This window comes from Cnephaeus nilssonii, assembly GCF_951640355.1.
Source record: "Cnephaeus nilssonii genome assembly, chromosome: 21".
In the NCBI taxonomy this organism is placed as follows: domain Eukaryota; kingdom Metazoa; phylum Chordata; class Mammalia; order Chiroptera; family Vespertilionidae; genus Cnephaeus; species Cnephaeus nilssonii.
This window is the reverse complement of record NC_137092.1, coordinates 21876405-21898413: the sequence shown is the minus strand read 5'-3', so window position 1 is coordinate 21898413 and position 22009 is coordinate 21876405. Positions and strand designations below refer to the sequence as shown.

At 37.6% G+C, this 22009-nt stretch overlaps 1 protein-coding gene across 3 annotated transcripts in view; it reads right to left on the bottom strand.

The window, feature by feature from the left end:
• RASAL2 (RAS protein activator like 2) overlaps nt 1-22009 on the bottom strand; it is a 256627-nt gene that overhangs the window by 163563 nt on the left and 71055 nt on the right. Inside the window, exon 1 of one of the 3 annotated variants that reach the window (XM_079761432.1) lies at nt 11089-11877. The exons of the other annotated variants lie outside the window; for them this stretch is intronic. Within the exon in view, the coding sequence (XP_079617558.1) occupies nt 11089-11686 (598 nt within the window). The 5' untranslated portion in view covers nt 11687-11877. Of the gene's footprint in view, nt 1-11088; nt 11878-22009 lie in introns of those variants that run through there. 3 annotated transcript variants of the gene reach the window in all.

The window sequence follows — 22009 nt, the reverse complement described above, 5'->3', positions numbered from 1 at the left end:
TTGCATGTTATGTCCTGCACTTTTATTTTAAAACTGTGTTGTTAAACCAGAACAATGATGAGAGAGAATTATTGATCGGTTGCCTCCTGCACACCCCACTCTAGGGATCAAGACTGCAACCCGGACAGATGCCCTGACCTGGAATTGACCGTGACCTCCTGGTTCATAGTTCGATGTTCAACCACTGAGCCACACTGGCCGGGTCCACTTCATATTTTTTAAAGATAAATTCCTAATCATCCTCTACACCCCCATACACACATGTATATATTAATATGTACTTAGTATGAAATTCAGGCAAGTGCTTTAAATGATTTATTTTAAGTGGTATTATTCCAATTCCACTTACTCTTGGATAAAAGGTTCTTTCACATCTAGTATTTGAAGTAGTCTATTGCTGAGAAAGAAAACTGGCTAACAATAACAAAAATGACTCTGTTATATTGCTTAAATGAACACTCCTCATTGGTTAAAAAAATGTAATGAAGAGATGGGTTGCACAAAGAAATATTAAATTCCTTCTAGTTTAACAAAATGATACATTTAAAATTCTACAGAAAACAGAAACAGGAATACAGTATCAACCTAGGGACTAATAGCAATATCTGAGCCTTGTCAATCTAATAAATTGGAATAAAGGCTAGAGAGGATTTAAAAAAAAACAGCTACCATCATGATATTTCTACTAGCAACCAACCCCCGTTCACTATGGACAATGGGTGTTCATAAAAAGTTTGTTTACTTTAAACAATAAAGAATTTTTAAAAAACCCACTGTTTGAAAGGCCATGCCCTAAAATTAAGTCACAGGATAAAAAGTAACTCAATGGTGGACATTAAATATAAAGTAATCAAATAAAGAAATATGAGTTAAGAACCTTACTTTATCATTGAGGAAGCCAGGCACCAAAATGTTAAGAAATATTTATAAAATTTTAATTGAAAAATATTTTAATGCCATTTATCTGTTTTTAATAAGCTAGGATGAGGCCTTTATTACTTTTATTTAAAGGACAGAACATCTCTGTCCAGCTCAAGGACCAATAATATTACAAGAGGGCTTATTTTTTAAAACTCCAGTTTAGGATGTTATCAAGAGGATGAAGCTAAATAAAACTTAAATACTAGAATATCAGTGCCTAGCCTCCACATACTAGAATCATCACACAATCTTAAAACTTGTCCCTTATTCTGAATTTCTGGCAAGTACTACTATAAAATGGATGAGTTCCATTACATACCGTATTTTCCGGCGTATAAGATGACTGGGCGTATAAGACGACCCCCAATTTTTCCAGTTAAAATATAGAGTTTGGGATATACCCACCCTATAAGATGACACCCGGCGTATAAGACGACCCCCGACTTTTGAGATTTTCCTGGGTTAAAAAGTCGTCTTATACGCGGGAAAATACGGTAGGATTTTCAGCAGTCCCTCAGAAAGACAGTAATGTCTAAATACTTTGAATTTTAAAGAAGTTCTTTAATAGCCCTGCCAGTGTGGCTCAGGGGTTAAGCATCGACCTATGAACCTGGAGGTCACAGTTCGATTCCCAGTCAGGGAACATGCAGGTGATGCGGGCTTGATTCCCAGTAGGGGGCATGCAGGAGGCAGCCAATCAGTGATTCTTTATCTTTCTCCCTCTCCCTTCCTCTCTGAAATCAATAATACACACACACACACACACACACACACACACACACACACACACACACATAAAGTTCTTTATGGTTTGCTTAAAATACCATCACTAACAGGAAGGAATGTTAATTACACCTTTTGCAAAGAAAGCTTAAAGAATAGAATCACTAAGCACCCATTACAGCTACCATTATTTAATATATATTGTCAGTAATTTATTGAACATTTTTATGCCAATAGTATAAAATCTTCATTAGTGTTTATAGTACATCCATAGTATATAAAGCATTCCACTAAACATATACCAGGCATGGACCCTGCCTATCTTAAAAAAACAAAACAAAACAAAAACACAACAATTGGATCTGGGAATAAACCCACAAAATGCTGACAACAACTCATATGTTCTAACCACCAGATACTACTTTTCTCCAGAACAACAAACCACACACATAGCATTCAAAATACCCTTTATTTTGACCAAGGTTATGGTTATGGTTATGGTTATGTGCTGTGCTAAGTTATAGTTGAATTGGTATTCCATAAGCTTCAAACTATTTTGACATTTTGGTGAAAACATCTAAGATTGTGGACACAACACAAGATTTCTATTTTGTAAAGACAAGTGAATAATCATCAACAAATCCAAAAACTAAGAGAAAAAGTAATTAAGGATATGTCAATGAGAAAATTCACATGAGAAAGACAGGAAAAATGCCTGTGGTTTACTGACTAAAGCTCAGTCACTAAGAACCTGTATACTCATATGGATAAGGTTTCATAATCATAGATTCAGTCATTACTCATATTACTCTTCTCTTTGCTTCCTCACAAAGATATACCAGCCTTGAGCGTGAGAAATTGACTACAAACTGCCTCAGGCAGATAAAAATATGACAATCATCTTGGCAATGAAGACAAATCGACAAGTTCAATATAATCAAGCTTCTAGTTGGAAACTAAATCACACGTAACTAAAAACATACGGTTTCTATTTTCTGCACAGATGTAAAAAATTGCTAATTACTGAAACTATTGGATTAACACTAAACTATTATAAATACCTTGTACAAATATTTATTAAATGAACCAATACATAGATATAAAACAGCAAGACTGTCACATGTTTAGATAACAAATGGAAAACTAAATGTGACTTAAGGTCTCAAAACACCAAATCATTATTTTGGATCAGGATATGTCCTTTACAAAATATAAGTGTAAATATATCCAAGAGAAATGAAAACATATATCCGTAGAAAAACTTGTTCATGAATTTTCATAGCAGCATTGTTCATAATAGCCAAAAAGGACAATTCTATGTCCATCAACTGGTGAATACATAAATCAAAATGTAGTATAGCCACATAATAGAATATTATTTAGTTATAAAAAGGAAAATGCATTGATAGATGCTATAACATGGATGAACCCTGAAAATATTATGCTAAATAAAAGAGGCCAGCTCTTGCATCTCAGCCATTGGCATGCCATCCAGACTTCAGGGCCACATGACCCACGGCCACGGCCGCATCTGTAAGCACAAGAAGGACTGGGAGGGGGGCAGTTTATGCTGCTGGCTTGCATCACAGGATCAACTTCAACAAATATCAACTCAGGTTCCTTTTGGAAAGTTGGTATGAGGCATTACCACTTAAAGAGGAACCAGAACTTCTTCTCAACTGTCAACTTTGAAAGACTGTGGACCCTGGTCAGTGAGTAGACACAGGTAAATGCTGCCAAAAGCAAACCTGGAGCTGCTCCTATCACTGATGCGGTGCGATCGGGCTACTGCAAAGTTCTGGGGAAGGGAAAGCTCCCAAAGCAGCCTGTCATTGTGAAGGCCAAGGTCTTCAGCAGAAGAGCTGAGGAGGAGATTAAGGGTGTTGGTGGGGCCTGTGTCCTAGTAGCTTGAAGCTACACGGAGGGAAGTTCATTAAAATGTCCACAGGTTAAAAAAAAAAAAAAAAAAGAGGCCAGCCCTAACTGGTTTGGCTCAGTGGATAGAGCGTCGGCCTGTGGACTGAAGGGTCCCAGGTTAGATTCCAGTCAAGGGCATGTACCTTGGTTGCAGGCACATCCCCAGTAGGGGGTGTGCAGGAGGCAGCTATCGATGTTTCTCTCTCATCGATGTTTCTAACTCTCTATCCCTCTCCCTTCCTCTCTGTAAAAAAATCAATAAAATATATTTAAAAAGTAAAATAAAATAACAAAGATTGACAGGCATAAAGCAAACCCATATGAGTGCTAGAAGAAAGCATAGAATAGTTAAAAAAAAAAAGAGGCCAAACACAAAGGCCACACATTGTATGATTCCATTATATGAAATCTATAGGCAAATCTATAAATCTATGGAGACAAAAAGTACATTAGTGGTTACCTATGGACTCTGCCTATCTTTAACAAAACAAAAAAAAAACTGGATCTGGGAATAAACCCACAAACACTGGGGGGGTTAAAGCCATGGTCGGCAAACTGTGGCTCGCAAGCCACATGCGGCTCTTTGGCCCCTTGAGTGTGGCTCTTCCACAAAATACCACGGCCTGGGCGAGTCTATTTTGAAGAAGTGGCGTTAGAAGAAGTTTAAGTTTAAAAAATTTGGCTCTCAAAAGTAATTTCAATCATACTGTTGATATTTGGCTCTGTTGACTAATCAGTTTGCCGACCACTGGGTTAAGGGCATGTTGGGAAGTGACTGCTAAAAGGTACTGAGTTTCTTTTCTGGTGTTATAAAATTTATTGCAGTGTGGCTGTACAACTCTATGAATATACTCAAAACAACTAAATTATACACAAGGACAAATATTATATGATTCCACTTATGTAAGACTAGAGGCCCAGCGCACATAATCGTGCGGGTAGGGTCCCTAGGGCCTAGCCTCCTGCGATCAGGGCCATCTTCTGCCCGTTCGCCAGTCCCCAGGCCGATCGCACCTGGCTGTCAGGCCGTTGGGATCACTAGCTTATCCCCAGCTGCTCAGGGGCTCAGGCCTGCAGGAAAGCAGGCGCCAGCGACTTCACCTCCATGCGTGTTAAGCCTGGCTGGCCGTTGATGGGGCCGCTAATGGAATGCGCTGCCCGCTCGGGGCCACTCACACCAGGGCAGGTAGGTTGCAGGCACGCCCTGCAGCTTCCGTAAGCACCTCAAGCCCCAGCAGCAGCAGCGGCGGTGTGTATATAAAGTAAGAACATTAAACTTGCCACCACTATAGGTAAACTCTAAGTCTATAATAATGAAAGTTGAGTGGTTCAGCTAATAGCCTCTGATAAGCCTGGAATAAGAATGACCAAATGTGCCAAGGTCAGGACACTACTCTTAACATTCTGACTGCCTCCACACTACACCTCCTGTGAGCGTGCACGCAGGCAGGCAGGCGCGCGCATACACATACACACACACACACACACACACACACACACACACACAGCTGAGTGATTTCATCTACTCCTTGGCTCCAACTTCCATGTTCTGATCTCTACTCCTATATTCCTCTTGCTCCATTATTCTGCGGTGCTCATTGGGCAGAAACTCCCAGGTTCTTGAAAACCTCTCAAACACCATATGCTCAGAGATCCAAAAAATGGAAGGGTAAGAAAAGGGACCTGGAATAAGAAAGACCTGGGACTCACCACTGACTAGCTGGGTAGTCATAGGGAAGTAACTAAACCTTTGTGAGTTTCTACTTCCTTACTTTTACAATGAGAATAACTACCCCCACAGGATTATTCAGAGGATTAAACCAGATAAATGTGTATATACTACCCAGAGGTTGACAAACCAGCATTTTAAAGTTGAGCATATTTGTGACTATGTCATGCAACATTTTAAATTTCACACTAATATATTGCATTAATAACCTCATAATTGTTGAGACCTTTGTTCCCTGATGTTACAGACTGAACTAATCCTCCTAAAGATTATATGTTGAAGCTCTAGCCCTCAGTGTGACTATATTTGGACATAGGACCTTTAAAGAGGTAATTAAGGTTAAATGAGGTCATAATGAGATGGGGCCCTACTCCAATAGGACTGGTGTCTTCTAAAAGAGGAAGACACACTAAAGGCACCTATGAACAGTAGAAAGCCAAGTGAGAATACAACAAAAAGACAGACCCATCTGCAAGCTGACAAAGCCTCAGGAGAAAGCAACCCCACCCACACCTTTTTTTTTTTTATAGATGTACTCATTCTTCTTTTTTATATATATATATTTTATTTATTTTTTACAGAGAGGAAGGGAGAGAGATAGAGAGTTAGAAACATCGATGCGAGAGAAACATCGATCAGCTGCCTCTGCACACCCCCTACTGGGGATGTGTCCGCAACCAAGGTACATGCCCTTGACCGGAATCGAACCTTGGACCTTTCAGTCCGCAGGCTGACGCTCTATCCACTGAGCCAAACCGGTTTCGGCCCCACCCACACCTTGATCTTAGACTTGCAGCCTGAAGAATTGTAAGAAAATAAATTTGTTTTTTAAGCTACATAGTCTGTCCTAGTCTGTGGTATTTTGTTATGGCAGTCTTAGCAGATTAATATACCCAGAATACACTTATTGAAAATGAAAGGCCCGGCCTGCATGGCTCAGTGGTTGAGCATCAACCTGTGAACCAGGAGGTCACAGTTCAATTCCTGGTCAAGGCAATGCCCTGGTCACAGGCTTGATCCCCAGTTGGGCTTGCAGGAGGCAGTGATCAATGATTCTCTTTCATCATTGATGTTTCTATCTCTCTCTTTCCTCTCTGAAATCAATATAAAAAATTTTAATGAAAGAATTATATTGATATGTTGAATAATTTCTAATACAGTAGACTTATACATAAGTAGCCTAAAGTGTTGAAGTTCATTGCCTTATTTTTAAAACTTATTTATTAACTTCAAAGTTGCTTAACAACAGACAACATAAATATCATAAATGACAAAATATTGGATCATCAACTTCAGGACAGCTTAGATGCAACAGATGGATGACAAAATGTTAGCTGAATAGGTGGTATGCATGCTGAAACACAGATTCTTAGGAGAAATAGCAAGAAGAAAACATTTCTCTGAATTTGTAGAAACATCTATTGTTAACTGATTATAATATAAAGAAAACAGAAGATCCAATTATAGAAAAGATCTAGGCACTAAGTAAGTTCTCATACTAACTAGACTTTACCACTGTTTATTATATGTACTTCTTGTGAACTTAGACTTTTTTTTTCTAGTATGGTTACTGGTTCCCTAGAATAAGTAAGGAAGCTTCAAATCCTATATAATAAAAGGCTAATATGCAAATAGACCGAACAGCAGAACAACTGAACTGGTTGCTATGATGTGCGCTGACCACCAGGGGGCACACATGGAACATGGTAGGCCATCGGCAGCAGGCGGCAGAGCACGGAACATGGCAGGCGTCAGCCACTGCAGCAGAATGGTGGAGCAGGTGAGCGGAGCGCCAAACCAAGGCGTTGCGCTAGTTGCTGTCATCAGGGCGAGCCTCTGGTGGTTACTGAAAATTCTTTGCTCCCGAGCACTCGCACCTGCTGCCGGCACTGGCTCCACTCACACCCGCTGCCTCGCTCGGCGCCGTCAGTGGGTGCAAGCAGTGGCTGACGGCTCTAATGTCCCGAGGGCTTCACCACCTCCCCCTGCTCCTGAGGAGTGATTGGGGCAGCAGCCGCCGCTCACACCCACTGACAGCGCCAGCCCCAATAGCTCCATGCCATCAGAGGGTGCGAGCGGGGCCGGCACCACCAGTGCGTGGGAGCAGCAGAGCGAGAGAGGCAGAGCAGGTGTGGGGCTGCCTGCAGACGGGATAGAAGGCCACAGCGGGTGGGGCTGCAGAGGATGGGCCAAGACCCGCTCCTGTGCCCACCATAGCCTCACGGCCCACAGTTCCTTTCAAGAAACACAAATTCGTGCACTGGGCCCCTAGTTAATAAATAATGTGCTATGTTCCCAGCACCAATAACAGTGTCTTAGGAACTAAATAAACAATTCTTGAATTAATGTATAAGGTTCTTTTCAATAACATTTTGTATGAAAAAGTTGTTAAAAATGGAATGAGAATATTTAAAAAATTATTGAGAAAAAATAGAATTCTAATTTCTAAAACAGGGGGTCTTTAATAATATAACTAACACTGGGAAAGAGGATATTCTTATTACTATGACATGATAAAGCATAAACTATAACCAGAAAGGAGAACTACCTAAAGTATATTTCATTTTCTTTCTTATTTCATTTTTTAATTAGTTTACTTCCTTACTTTTTTAAGCTTTCATTACTACCTACTATACATACTAACAGAGGAAGAAAAATAATTTAGGAATAAAATTGCCTCCCAGTAATTTCTACTTTCTAAGTGTTACATACATTAGATATATGGTTTACATCCCATGTACTTTTACAATTTTAGTTTCTACTAAGTTTCAGAGTAGTAAGTGGCAACCATGTAGATTATATGGAATTTTGTTGATCTGATATGCCATAATCTGCTTAGTTATTCCTCTCTTAATGGGTGTTCAATTTATTTCCCCTATTGTAAGCAAGTTGACTCCATGCTTAGCCATGGGCCCAAATGCAGCTGGAATTACTTTTAGCCATAATAAAATGTTTAATTTTTTAAATAGTTTATCATTTGACCTACACATAGTATCAGATGAAGGAATACATACTGTTCAACTGGAGAGTTGAACACAGAATAGTAGTGAAGCCTTGAGCTTCCCTCTTAAATTGGTTGAAGACTCTAAGAATAGTATATTTCATTGCTTTAAGCTTGAGGGTAATTGTGTTCAGTTATGATATAGGAAATTATTATTTGTTTATGATCAGAACATGCACATGCTCAGAACAAGATTGAGTTCACAAAATTTAAGATTAAAACACTACAATTTATTTATATTTAATAATTATAACAAACTTATGAATCAAGTATCCTTTTTCCTTATTTTTTAAAAACAACTGGATTCATTTAAATTCACTTTCTTAATAGAAACAATATCTAATATATAGATAGCTATGTGCCAAACACTATTTTAAATGTATTAAATACGTACATACATTATTTAATGCCTCTGACATCTTGCAATTTATATTAAAGAAGTAAGAAACACTAGTGGGTTTCAAATTAATAAATATATTGATTTTCTTAACACAGTCTTAAAGACATCTATGTTCTTATATTTCTATACCTTGCCACAATACTGTAATGACTTACATAGCATTTTCAAATTTTATTTATCACTTGTGAGAAAGAAATTACTATTCCACAAAAGTGTAAAAAGAAATTAAGAGATTAAATTTCACAAATGATAATTGGCATAGATGGAAGTAGAATTCACATCTGCCAGGCCAATCATACTCTTTCCCTTGTGGGGAAAGAGAAATAAAGAAAAATTCACAACTGCAGGTTAGAAAATCACTGACACAGACTGTACGCTTGACAAAAAATATCTCCAATCTTTGCATTAAAATTACAGTTCAATTTAAAGAGCTTGGCTCTCCACTGGTGAAGCACTTAGGAGGTATAGTAATTGTTTAATAAAAATTGCTGACCTGACTGGTAGGAATAGTATGTACTATTCTTTAATTATTGAACTTAAAATCTCTTATAAATACACCTTAAACTCTGTACATGCTTCCACATGCATAATTATTCTATTAGAATGGATAAGATATTAGGATGTAATAAATGCAGAATATTTCATATCTCCTTAAGTAGAACAAAATGTGTAAAAAGCAGGTGCACATTCTCAAAACACTTCACACATGGTCAACAATTTGGCATACTTGCTAAAAAGTGAAAGTTAACTACAAAACTCCAAAAATGTTCATAAACATAAATACTGGAAAAAAAACCTATAGCTTTCTTTTATCAAATGTGCATGTTAACCACTGAGAGGCACTGATTCTAATAATTTATTTTAAACTCTTAATTCTCTTTGATGCTCCTTTACATCAGCGTATGATCACCGGACAAGGAAACAGGTATACTAGTATCCAAGGAAATGCAACTACTTAGCCTTTCAAAAAATTTTTTTAAAAATATATTGTTATTGATTTCAGAGAGGAAGAAAGAGGAAGAGATAGAAACATCAATGATGAAAGAGAATAATTGATTGGCTGCCTCCTGCACGCCCCACACTGGGGATCGAGCCCACAACCCGGGCATGTGCCCTTGACTAGAATCGAACCCAGGACCCTTCAGTCTGAAGGCCGATGCTCTAGCCACTGAGCAAAACCAGCTAGGGCTCAAAAATTTTAATGGAATGTTAATAGAGGCACATCAAGAAAGATTTTACTCTTGGTAGTTATCTGTAAGCCAAGAGTAAGCAAAAAAACAAAAACATTTAAGTACTAGTATATCATCAAAACTCACTGAGTCAAGGAAAATCTAGGGAAGGCAGAGTTTAGGAAAAATACTGAGTTATTGGTACACATATATTTGCAAAATTACTTAATTCTTATATATCACTCCTTCACATTCTCCAATTTTATTTTAAAATATATTAAATTACACTGCAATAACAAAATTCTTTAATTCCCACAATTTTAGAGTTAAAAGTTCTGCTGATGCGGCCAATCTCATAAGAAAGATAAGTTAAAGTTTTCTAATAATCACAGCTTGTCCAAAAATTCTCTCAACTGCATGAAAATAGTATCCAAGTTTCAGTGTTAATATTTTCAAGAAAAACAAAACTAACAAATAAACATAGGTCTTAACACATAATTGAGACAGCTTATCAGATTAGGTCAGTCATTTCCAAGACCATCAGAGGTTTTCCTTTTTTTTTTTTTTTTTTTGCTTTAACAATACTACCATCAACATAAAACTTTTTAAAATTTAAACAAGTCCTAATGAGGTTTTTAAAAATTTGACCATTCTGTTTTCTCAATCAAACACAAATTTCAATTTTGTCATCTGAAAACATATTCAAGATTTGCATCTTCTACTTCCCCTATGCAAATTTTTATGACATAAGCAAATCAAAATTCCAACATTTAAAACCTACCAAAACAATTCTGCTATACATAGTTTTAATAACATTTGTTAATTTTTATAAAGGGATAACAGTAATTATGTTTTTTAATTCTCAAGTTTGTCATGAGGAAATTATTCAATTACGTTTCCTCTAAATTGCATTTCACTTGAAAAACTTAAAGGTTAAAAAAAATAAACACTTTTAACACAGACTTCAAAACAGAGTTCAAGAGTATAACATAATACAAAAATTCTTTAACCAAATCCATATTTTACTGTTATTTATTACTATTCATTGAAAGGGAGGGTCTCTGAAGTAGTGTTTATCACTTTTTAAAAAAGTGTACTTATTACATAAATTTGGGTCATAATGAGAAAATAGTGTGATTTAGCTTATTATAAAATACAAGTAATTAAAATTCCAATAGTAATTAAATCAGGTATCTCTTTTTCCCCCCCCTTATGCATCACAATATACCTTCTCTTACTGGCTCATTGGTTGATTCTCCTTTTAGACTCAGCATCCTGGAGAAGCCATTGGAAAGAGTAGAGAAAATGCCACGGATGAAATATCCCTGCTGCTCAGACTCCACTGACTTCCCTGAAGTCGGCGATGGTCTCACAAATCTGATACTGCAGCGGGGTTCTGGCTCTGAAATAGATCTGGTGAATGGAACCCGAAGTGACCGGGTGTTGGCCAGGTTCAACTTCTCTGCTGATGTTCCAAGGACCTCATTAGCAGAAACAGCAGCATTATTATCAACCATCTTTGGCATGACCTTTTGTTGTAGTTCATCCAAGTCTCCTTTATTATTTTGCATACTCTCTTTCTTTCCACCTTTGCGCCTAAAGCTGGGATGTGTTTGCCACTGATAAGCACTCAATGGCTTTCCTAGATTGGAAACATCATGTTCATTTTTCTTCCTCTTGCTTTTCAATGGACCACACCATGGATAACTCTTTAAGCTTGTTCTGATCTCTGAATGTGCATAAGCAGGTTCTGATAAAGATCTTCGATAGCTTGGAGGATAAGGTGATGTTTGTCTCTTAAAGATGTTCATCTTCCAGGACTCCATTTTTAAACAACTTCTCTAAGCTGAAAGTTCCCTCTACGCTGCAGTCTTAGCAGTTGAACCACACTTGTCCGTGCAGTCCAAAACATTCAACTGCTTAAGTAGCTTTCTTTGTGTGGCTTTGAACCACAGCAGATGTTGCTGCTTAAGGACTGGTGTCATGTTATTCTATTACCCCATTTTCCCAGATCTCCGAAATTTCAGCAGCACCCAAAAATCTCTTGCCTGAAGCAAATTATCTTCAGAATACAGCAAAAGTAAAGGTTTCCAGATCATCTTGCTCCCTTCCAGTAGGTTACATGTCTGTACTAGGTTTTCAGGAAATGATTTTTTTAAAAAAATAAGAAGTGAAATAAAAGCAACAAAAACCCACAGACACCTTTATGGACCAATAGTATTTAAGTGTTCACCATGCAAATGATAGTAGGTTAAAAACAGAATGTGAAAGTCCTCAAGCTGACAGCCACACTTTCCGGAAGAAAAAAACCCTGCCCAAAAGCCTGCTTTTTAAGTAGCAGTTCTTCAGAATAGTTGTTAAAGTTTGGATTTCAGAAATTTAACTTCAAGCACTGCTATTTACAACACTTCTCTCAAAGTTAATATTGTTTTCCAACCAATAGGTAGTCTTGCTTTGAGTAGGCATTGCAAAGTAGAGGGAAAAGGACAAAAGAATGCCAAAATTTAAAGCCATTTTTATTGTAAATATATTATGGCAAACTAAAAAAACACACATATAAATGGATAAAAAGAGAAGAGGGACAAAGGATATTTGCTAGGAAAGATAGAAAGGAAAAAAATCCTGAGGCAAGATATTGTGGCAACTGGAACATAGGACCATACATACTTAAATGATTTCTAGAAGGGAAAAGTTTGCTTTGTAAATTGAATTGGGGTAAGCTGTCTGGAAAACTATTCCCAATTTATTTAACCAAAGAAATTCCTTTATTCCTCTTTGTGCTGCTTACAATTTTAAAAAAAGAGCTGACTATTTAAAATTTTGTTAAAGTAAGTACCTTCTATTGAACCAAGACCATGAATGCCAAGATTTTGGTTGGGTGTTTTTTTTAACTGTCTTCTCATAAACTCCTGAAAATAGGGGTTTCAAATGGAAAGCCTGACAGACTTTAGACCACCAGTAAAAGAGATATAACATGGCAATCAAATCTCTTTGCAAGTTAAATAAAAAATGATGATTTCATCTGAAAAACTAAAAAACTATCCATTTATTTGTGTAATGTGTACAATGAAAAAGTTCTCACACAAGTCTCTCTTATTAATGTAAAAATAGTAAATTTAGTAATATACCCATTCTTTTAAACATATTCAAATGTTTTATTTCCATTATCATAAAGCAATAAACTCATTTTCATTTGCTTATATAGTCTCTAAACTTGTACATTTCTATATTAATGTTGAAGTACTCGGCTTTCCCAAAAGCATAATATGTCAAATTAGAGTAACTCACAAGCATAATATGTTTCTTGTTTAAAAAAACACATACATACTCAGAAATGTGAATTTGAAGAAAAAGAATAAACATTAAGCTCTAGTCTCTATTATGGCACATCAACCCATCCACAAAAATTAATCTGTGATGGAAAATAAACTGAGATGGAAAATATAAAATAATGCTTGTCAAAGAATCCAGAAGAGAATATTTTTGTGAACTGAGGGTAGGCAAAATTTCTTAGTACACAGAAAGCAATAACCATAATAGGAAAACATTAATATGAATTCATAAAAATTGAAAATTTCTGTTCAATAGAACACATTAAGAAAATCATAATTGCTGTATCAGTTTATACTCTCACCAGCAGTGAATGAGAGTTCCTTTTTCTCCACAACCTCTCCAACACTTGTTATTACTTACTGGTCTTTTGATAATAGCCATTCTTAACAGGTATGAGGTGGTATCTCATTTGTGTGTGTGTGTGTGTGTGTGTGTGTGTGTGTGTGTGTGTGTCTTTTGTTTTGCTTTGTTTTGTTTTTAGGGAGGAAGGAGGGGAGAGTGAGAGAGAAACATCGATGTGAGAATGAAACATAGATCGGCTGCCTCCTGAACGCCCCCTAACAGGGATGGAGCCCTCAATCAGGACATGTGCCCAGACTGGGAATTGAATTGGCAACCTTTCAGTGCATGGGACGATGCCCAATCAATTGAGCCACACCAGCCAGGGTTCATTGTAGTTTTAAAGTGCATTTCCCTAATAGATAGTGAAGCTGAGCATCCTGTCATGTATCTATTGGGCATTTGTATGTATTCTTGGGAGAAGTATCTGTTCAGGTCCTCTGACACTATGAAAAACAGTATGGAGGTTCCTCAAATAATTAAGAATAAAGTTACCATATGACCCAGAAACCGCCCTTCTGGGTATCTACCCCAAAATTTTGAAAATATTTATTGGCAAAGATATATGCACTCCTATGTTCATTGCAGCATTATTCATGGTGGCCAAGACATGGAAACAACTGAAGTGGTCTTTAATAAATGATTGGATAAAGATATGGTATGTATATATAATGGAATACTATTGAGCCCTAAGAAAATACTGCCACTTGCAACAATGTGGATGGATCTTGAGAATATCATGCTAAGCAAAATATGTCAGAAAAAGTTAAGAACCACATTATTTCACTCATATGTGGGATATAAAACTGAAAGCAACAAAAGAATAAGCAAGAAAAACAATCAAAAACTCATAGACACAGACAACAGTATGGTGGTTACCAGAGGGAAGGGGGAGTAAGGAGTAATAAAGGGTAAAGGGAGTCAAATATCTGATAAAGGCAGAAGATTTGACTTGGATAATGGGCACACAATGCAATATACAGATCATGTATCATAGACATGTACACTTGAAACCTATATAATCACATTAACCAATCTCACCCCAAATAAATTTATTTTTTTAATCAATAAGCAAGCCACAAAATGAAAGAAAATATTCACAATATAAACATCTCAAAAACAATTTGTACTACAATATATGAATTAAGTCCTACAATTTATTAGGAAAAAGAAAAGCAACCCAATTTTTAAAAATAGGCAAAAAAGTTTAACCAACCCTTCACAAAGAAAGCTATATGAATTGTCAATAAACATATGAAAAAAGAACTCAAACTCATTAGTAACTAATGAGATATCTATCAGTCACAACCACTAGGAATGCTAACATTTAAAGGGCTGATAACACCAGTTATGGCCAACATCCTCATAAATGGTAATGGGATCATAAAATGTTACAATAACCAAAGAACAAATTCAACATTAAAAAAAATAACCAGCCGAAACCGGTTTGGCTCAGTGGAAAGAGTGTCAGTCTGCGGACTGAAGGGTCCCGGGTTCGATTCCGGTCAAGGGCATGTACATTGGTTGCGGGCACATCCCCAGTGGGGGGTGTGCAGGAGGCAGCTGGTCGATGTTTCTAGCTTTCTGTCCCTCTCCTTTCCTCTCTGTGAAAAGTCAATAAAATATATTTTAAAAAAATAAATAAATAACCATTTATCCAATGACCCAGCAGTTCCACTCTTAGGCACTTATATACAAAAAATTAAAATGTACATACTTTTACTTGAATGTCCATATCAGCTTTATTTATTACTAGAGGCCCAGTGCACGAAATTCGTGCATGGGTAGGGTCCCTAGCAGCTGCTGGCTGCCAACTGAAGCCTCCCTTTGCACCCACCTTGGCCTGGCACCACCCACTCCCCCACTCCACCATCCTGCCGCGGTCCCACTCTCATGGGGGCCCATAGGGGCCGATAGCACCTACTGCCACCCACTGCCAGCACCACGTCGCTGATGCCCGCCATGTTCTGCGCTGCCCCTGGTGGTCAGCGCACATCTAACCACCGAATGGTCGAACTCCCACCCGTGGGGACAATTTGCATATTAGCCTTTTATTATATAGGACTAGAGGCCCGGTGCACAGGATTCGTGCACTGGTGGGGGGCATGGCCTGCGGGGACCGGCCCGCTGTGGGAGCGCCACTCATCCCAGTCAGCCAAGTGGCTGTGGACCCACACTGACCCACCGAGGGCAGCTCCTGCGTTGAGCATCTGCCCCCTGGTCAGTGCACGTCATAGCGACTGGTCATTCTGCCATTTGGTCAATTTGCATATTAGAGTTTTATTATATAGGAGGATAGCCATAAACTGAAAACAACCCAAACATCCATCACAGTAGAATGGATAAACAAACTGTGATATTTGCATACAATGGGGTATTACTCAGCCATAAAAAAAAAATGAACTACTAATACACAAAACAATGTGGGTGAATATCACAGATATTATGCCAACAACAAAAAAACTGGGCACAAAAAATATATATATTGTATGATTTCACTGCTATGAAGTTCTAAAACAGTCTAACTAATCTATAATGGGGAAAAAATTAGAAAAACAGTTGTCAATTGAGGGAGGGGGCAGTATTAACAAGAAATGTTCACCAGGAAGCTTTCTGGGTGATAGAAATTTTCTAAGTCTTTAGAGATATGAATATGGGTGTATTTATCAAAACTCATCCAATTGTTCCCTTAAGATTTATGTATTTTTCCATAATTAAATTTTACCTTAAAATACTGTAAGCAATACTGAATTCTAATAGGTTTGCTTATCTGGTGTTAGGGATAGCAATCCTGAAACTACTTTCTGTGTAACTGGGCTTAAAGAAAGGAATTAATACATCACAGAATGAATGAATACCAATACTGGAATAAGCTAACATTTTGTGCCTCCTAATATGATGAACTGTGATGAATAAAACAATCAGGTGTTATTCTTAAAATAAAAAAAAGTATGCCCTAAATCTAATCACAAGCAACATCCAGTAACCTCAAATTAAAGAAGATATACAAAATAACTGTCCTCCTAACTTTAAAAATGTCAAGGTCAAGAAAATCAAAGAAAGGCTCAAAGAAAGGCTATGGAACTCCTGCAATTCAAAGAGTAAAAAGATACAATTACCAGTAAAAGCAATGCATGATTTTGGATTGGATCTTGAAATGGGGAGAAGGGCAAATAGCCATAAAGGACATTTACTGGGAGAATTAATAAAATTTGAAAATGAATTATGGATTATAAAATAGAATCATATTAAGGTTAAATTTCCTTATAGTGGTAATTTTACTGTGCTTATGAAAGAGGATGTTGTTATTCTTAGGAAATTCAGACATAAGTATTCAGGGATATAGGGGCATGATGTTTCCAATTTTTAAAGGATTCAAGAAAAAATATGTGTGTAACGGTAGATAAAATATGATAAAGCAAATGGGTCAAAATGTACATAATTGTTGTTGAACCTAAGTAAAGAGTATATGGAGATTTCTTGCACTCTTGAAAATTTTTTATAGGTTTAAAATTACATCAAAATAAAAGTACCCTAAATTTAAAAAAAAAAAAGTACACAAGTAAACTTAAATTCCACAACTACTTCTTTTGGGTTTATAATACAGATATTTTTATTATTAATACGGTAATGGTGTCTGTGTCAGAGTATTTTTGGGGTAATATAACAAAATATCTACTTTCACAGGTTTTATGGAAGAGGGAAGTTAATCAAGATCACCTATTAAAATACCTCAATGGAAAATTAAGTCAAGGCTACGATTTAGAAAAAAGTTGCACAGGAAAGGGAGAACTTGAGCCCTGTAATCCACAGTGAAATTCAGAAACTCAATGTTAAATGAGAAAATTCTTACTTTTACACACTAAATAAGTAAGGTTATGGGTAAAAATAATTATTGTAGTTTCTAAACTCATCAAATGAATTCTTTTGAGGAACTACCACAATTCTCCTTGCCATAAACTTCTCTATTTGAGGAATATGGAACTGGAAAATATTAAATAACAGAAAAAGATTCAAGTGGAATCAGAAAGCAAAGAACTGAGTGAGGAAGTGACAGTCTCTAAGAACAAATAAGCAAAGAAATAAAGGGCAAGATTATTCTCTCTCTCTCACAGCTGGCTAAAGTTTGCTTGGACAAATGCTTCTCTCATTTGGAAAGCCAGGTTTATATTGTTATTTCTCTAAGTTTCATCTTTAACCTGAATTTAAAATAATAACTTGGCATTCTTCACTTTCTGAATTTTCTTAAATATAAACAGGGTTAGGCAAAAGTACGTTTACAGTTGTGAGTACATAAGTGTTTGTGTATTATTATTTACTAGAGGCCCAGTGCATGATTGAATCATGCACGTGTAGGGTCCCCTACATGCTTTCGCTTTCGATCACGGGGGAGCTGGGTGCCTGTCCGCTGGTGCACCAGGCCTTTCAGAAGCCTCCGCCGCGCCGGAGCGGATAGGCACCCAGCTCCCCCGCTTTTGATGGTCCGTGGCGGGAGGTGAGCTCGCTGCCCCAGAGGCCCCTTCTGTGCCGCAGCACAGCCATGGCGCAGACGCTGAGCTCGCACCGCCGCTGGCGACGCGAGCTCAGCGTCCCGCCGGCCCAATTGGCCACCCCGGCCACCCCGAGTCCCGCCCCCCCGCGCCTCCTGGCGAATCGTGGGCATAGCGAAGGTATGGTCAATTTGCATATTTGTCTATTATTAGGTAGGATTAATTATTATATTATTTTTCCATAAAAACTGTAAAGTTACTACTGCCCCACCCTGTATAATGAATTTATGAATTTTTAAAGTAACTATTCACAGGATTTATAATTTCTTAAAATTTGTAGAAACAATGACACTAGTACCACTAAGTTACATTCATTATGAAACCTACTATAAAATTGTTTGATCAATGAAGTGTCAGAACAAGAACGTTTCTGCCACCTAAAGTATCAACTACCTTAAAATTTTCTTACTAATAATATGTAACATTTAAAACACAGATTTAAATTTAAAAAAAAAGAGAGAAAAAAAGCAAAAAAGAAATGAAGGCACAAAGGAAGGAAAAAGAGAGAGGAAGGCAGGAAGGCAGAAAGGAAGGAAGGAAGGGAGGGAGGGAGAGCTTTAAGAACCAATCTGGTTACTAAATCAAAAGAAGCATCTGAATTCCCTAAATAAGTATGGAAGTCCTTATATTCAGTCATATCTCAAATTATTTTTGAGCAACTACAATGTATCAGGCACTGCATTAGGACTAGAGAAACAAATAAAAAATAGGAAAGACTGTCCCTGCCCTCTTGAAAATGCCAGTTGATCAGGAAAGGCTGACATTGGGAAGGGGATTATATAGGGTGTTAAAGAAGTGTGTAGGAAGGGGATTTTTACCAAGTCTAAGGCTTAATGGATAGAACCAATTTCTTTTGAGATTCTCTTAATCTTGAGATTCTATTATTATAGTCGAGTCTTCTATAATGTGACATGCATTCCATAAACGTCACCACACAGTACGGAATTGCACAATAAAACCAAGGGACTTATGGGCAAGATGGGGGTTGGAGAGCAACACTCAGAAACTTCAACAACACATAAGACAGGAAGCTAATAAAAACTGTAGAACATTTTATGTATCTAAATGCCAAAATAAGTATGGTCCGTTACCTTGAAAAAGAGCCTACATTGAAAAAAAAAATGTGGAAGTGGGCTTCAGGATTGCAGCTTTATTGTTTTTGTGAAGTGGTAGGAGTGTTACCTGAAATCCTACAAACAACTATGACACCATAAGTGGATGGTGTGACTCACAACACAAGTAGAAAATTGATGTAGCTGATGGTTGGCTGAACTGTACGCCTTTTGATTATTTCCTATGTGGCATAGTTTTACTCTGCACAGTTTTCTGCATTCAACTAGTGTTTCTCAAATGAAGGGCACTTAAGCAAACATAAAATTCACTAACAAAAATATATGTTCCCTAATATTAATTGCATAGTACAAATCCTCATTTTCAAAACAAGCATAACAGCAGAACTGTTGCATGTAACTGGTATGGTAAAAAACAGGTAAATATCAACAGGAGAACTTGCCATTGGAAAGCACAATAAAAGCAAAGGGGAAATAGCTCTTAACCTTAGTAAATTCAGTTCAAACTTTTTCACTTTTTTCTTTTCTTCCTCCTCTCTTTATCAGAACAATAAGAACCAAAGAACCAAACTCATGATGAGGATAGAGAAAAATCAATCACACACAAGAAAAACCAAAGCAATACCTCTGTTTCCAAATCGTGCTGGGTGGAAGAATTACCTGCAGATTAAATTAAAATGCAGAGTTGGCCGGCTCAGTGGTTGAGCATCAACCTATGAACCAGCAGGTCATGGTTTCAATTCCTGGTCACGGCACAAGCCCGGGTTGCAGGCTCGATCCACAGTGTGGGGCATGCAGGAGGCAGCTGATCAATGATTCTCTCTAATCAACTGATATTTCTATCTTTCCTTCCCTCTCCCTTGCTCTCTGAAATCAAATAATTTTTTTTTCAATGCAGTTTGCTCTAGTAAACGTTGGTGAGGGCCAGAGAGTCTACATTTCTAACAAGCTTCTAGGTGGTGCCTATGCTGCTGATCCATGGACCAAATTGTGAACTGCAAGCTGTAAATCAATTTTTTAAAATCTTTATTGTTTAAAGTATTACGTATGTCCCCTTTTTTCCCCACTGACCCCTTCTAGCCTCCCCCCTCCCCCGCCTCCACCAGGCCTTCACCACCCTATTGTCTGTGTCCATGGGTTATGTATATATGCATACAAGGCCTTTGGTTGATCTCTTCCCACCCACCCATCCACCCACTCACCTCAGCCTGAAATTCCCAAGCATCCCATGAGATTCAGTCAGATTAGATTCACCAAAATAAAAAATTGTATTGGGATTTGAAAACAAAGTGAGAATATTTGCCTGCAATATTCTGTGAGAGTGTATATAACACATAGAGCAGTGATTTTTAACTAGTGTGTGGCAAGAATTTTTAAAACATGCAATATCTACTATTTAGTCAGGGGCATTGACCTCTTTTCCCTTAGATTAACTGTCAAATTAAAAAATGACCATAGTCAACACAATAGCCATCAGGTGTGAATGAATAAAATTTATACCTATTTTTTTGGCAAAAAATATATTTTTGGTGTGCCACAAAATTTTAGTAATTAATTTGTGTGCCATGAGATTAAAAAGGTTGAGAATCACTGATATAGAGATTTGATAGTTCTCATGGTAGTGTGCTGAGAATAAAATATATAATAATCCTAGCCAAATGGCTTCTTGCAGACAGTAAGATTGATGAATCTCAGGGCACAGGCAGGGATGGGTGGATGGGTGGGGAAAGATTAACTAAAGAATTTATATGCGTAACTAGAGGCACGATGCATGAAATTCGTGCAAGAGTAGGCCTTCCTTCCCCCAGCTGCCGGCACTGGCTTCCCTCTGGCACCCGTAACCTGGGCTTCCCTCCATCTGCTGGCAGGCACCGGAGACCCAGGCTTCCCTCACAGCCCAGGCTTTTGTCCAGAAGGTCATCTGGAAGGAAGTCCAGTCTAATTAGCATATTATGCTTTTATTATTATAGATATGCATAACCCATGGACACAGACAATAGTGTGGTGAAGGCCTGATGGGGGGAGGTTGGGGGGAAGGTGGAGGAGGTCAATGGGGGGAAAAAGGGGGACATCTGTAATACTTTCAACAGTAAAGATAAAATTTAAAGAAAAAGATTATCTACAACATATAAATAAAGCCCAATTAAAATTCCTACAATCTCCTGTACTTTATGAATTGGAGCATTTTTTAAATCCTCACCAGAGGATATGTTTTTATTGATTTTTAGAGAGGGAGAGCAAAAGAAATATCAATGTGTCTTTTTAGATTTATTTCAACTAAGGGAAGTAATCGGAGATGAAAGGCAAAATTTAAGCTTTCTCAGTTTACAAATCGTCTGCCACCACTTCCTATCCTTTTTTTTAAATCTCACCCAAGGATATGTTTATTGATTTTTAAAGAGAGGACAGGAGAGAGAGACATCTATGTGAGAAATAAACATCAATCGGTTGCCTCCTGTACACACCCCTACCGAGGATTAAATCAGAACTGTTTGGTGTATGGGAGGATGCTCCAATCAACTGAGCCACCCGGCAGGGGGGCACCACTCCTTATCTTAAGACACACCTTTTCTACACTGAAATTCTGTTCCATGTGTCCCATAAGCTCCTTTGAAACAGAAGACATGATGTATGCTACAATTAACAGTTCTGGAATTCTGTTACTAGAATAAGAGAATGCATACCTCAGATCAACTCATGAAAAGCTTTAAAAATAGGATTAATTTCTATAAACCAGAAGAAGACATCTTTCAAAAATACAAAGCCCTTGTTTATACAAAGCTAAGTAATTAATAACAAAACATCCCTTTCCCATCTCCTATCACTGGAGCACATCTGCTTCCTGATGAAACGCTTC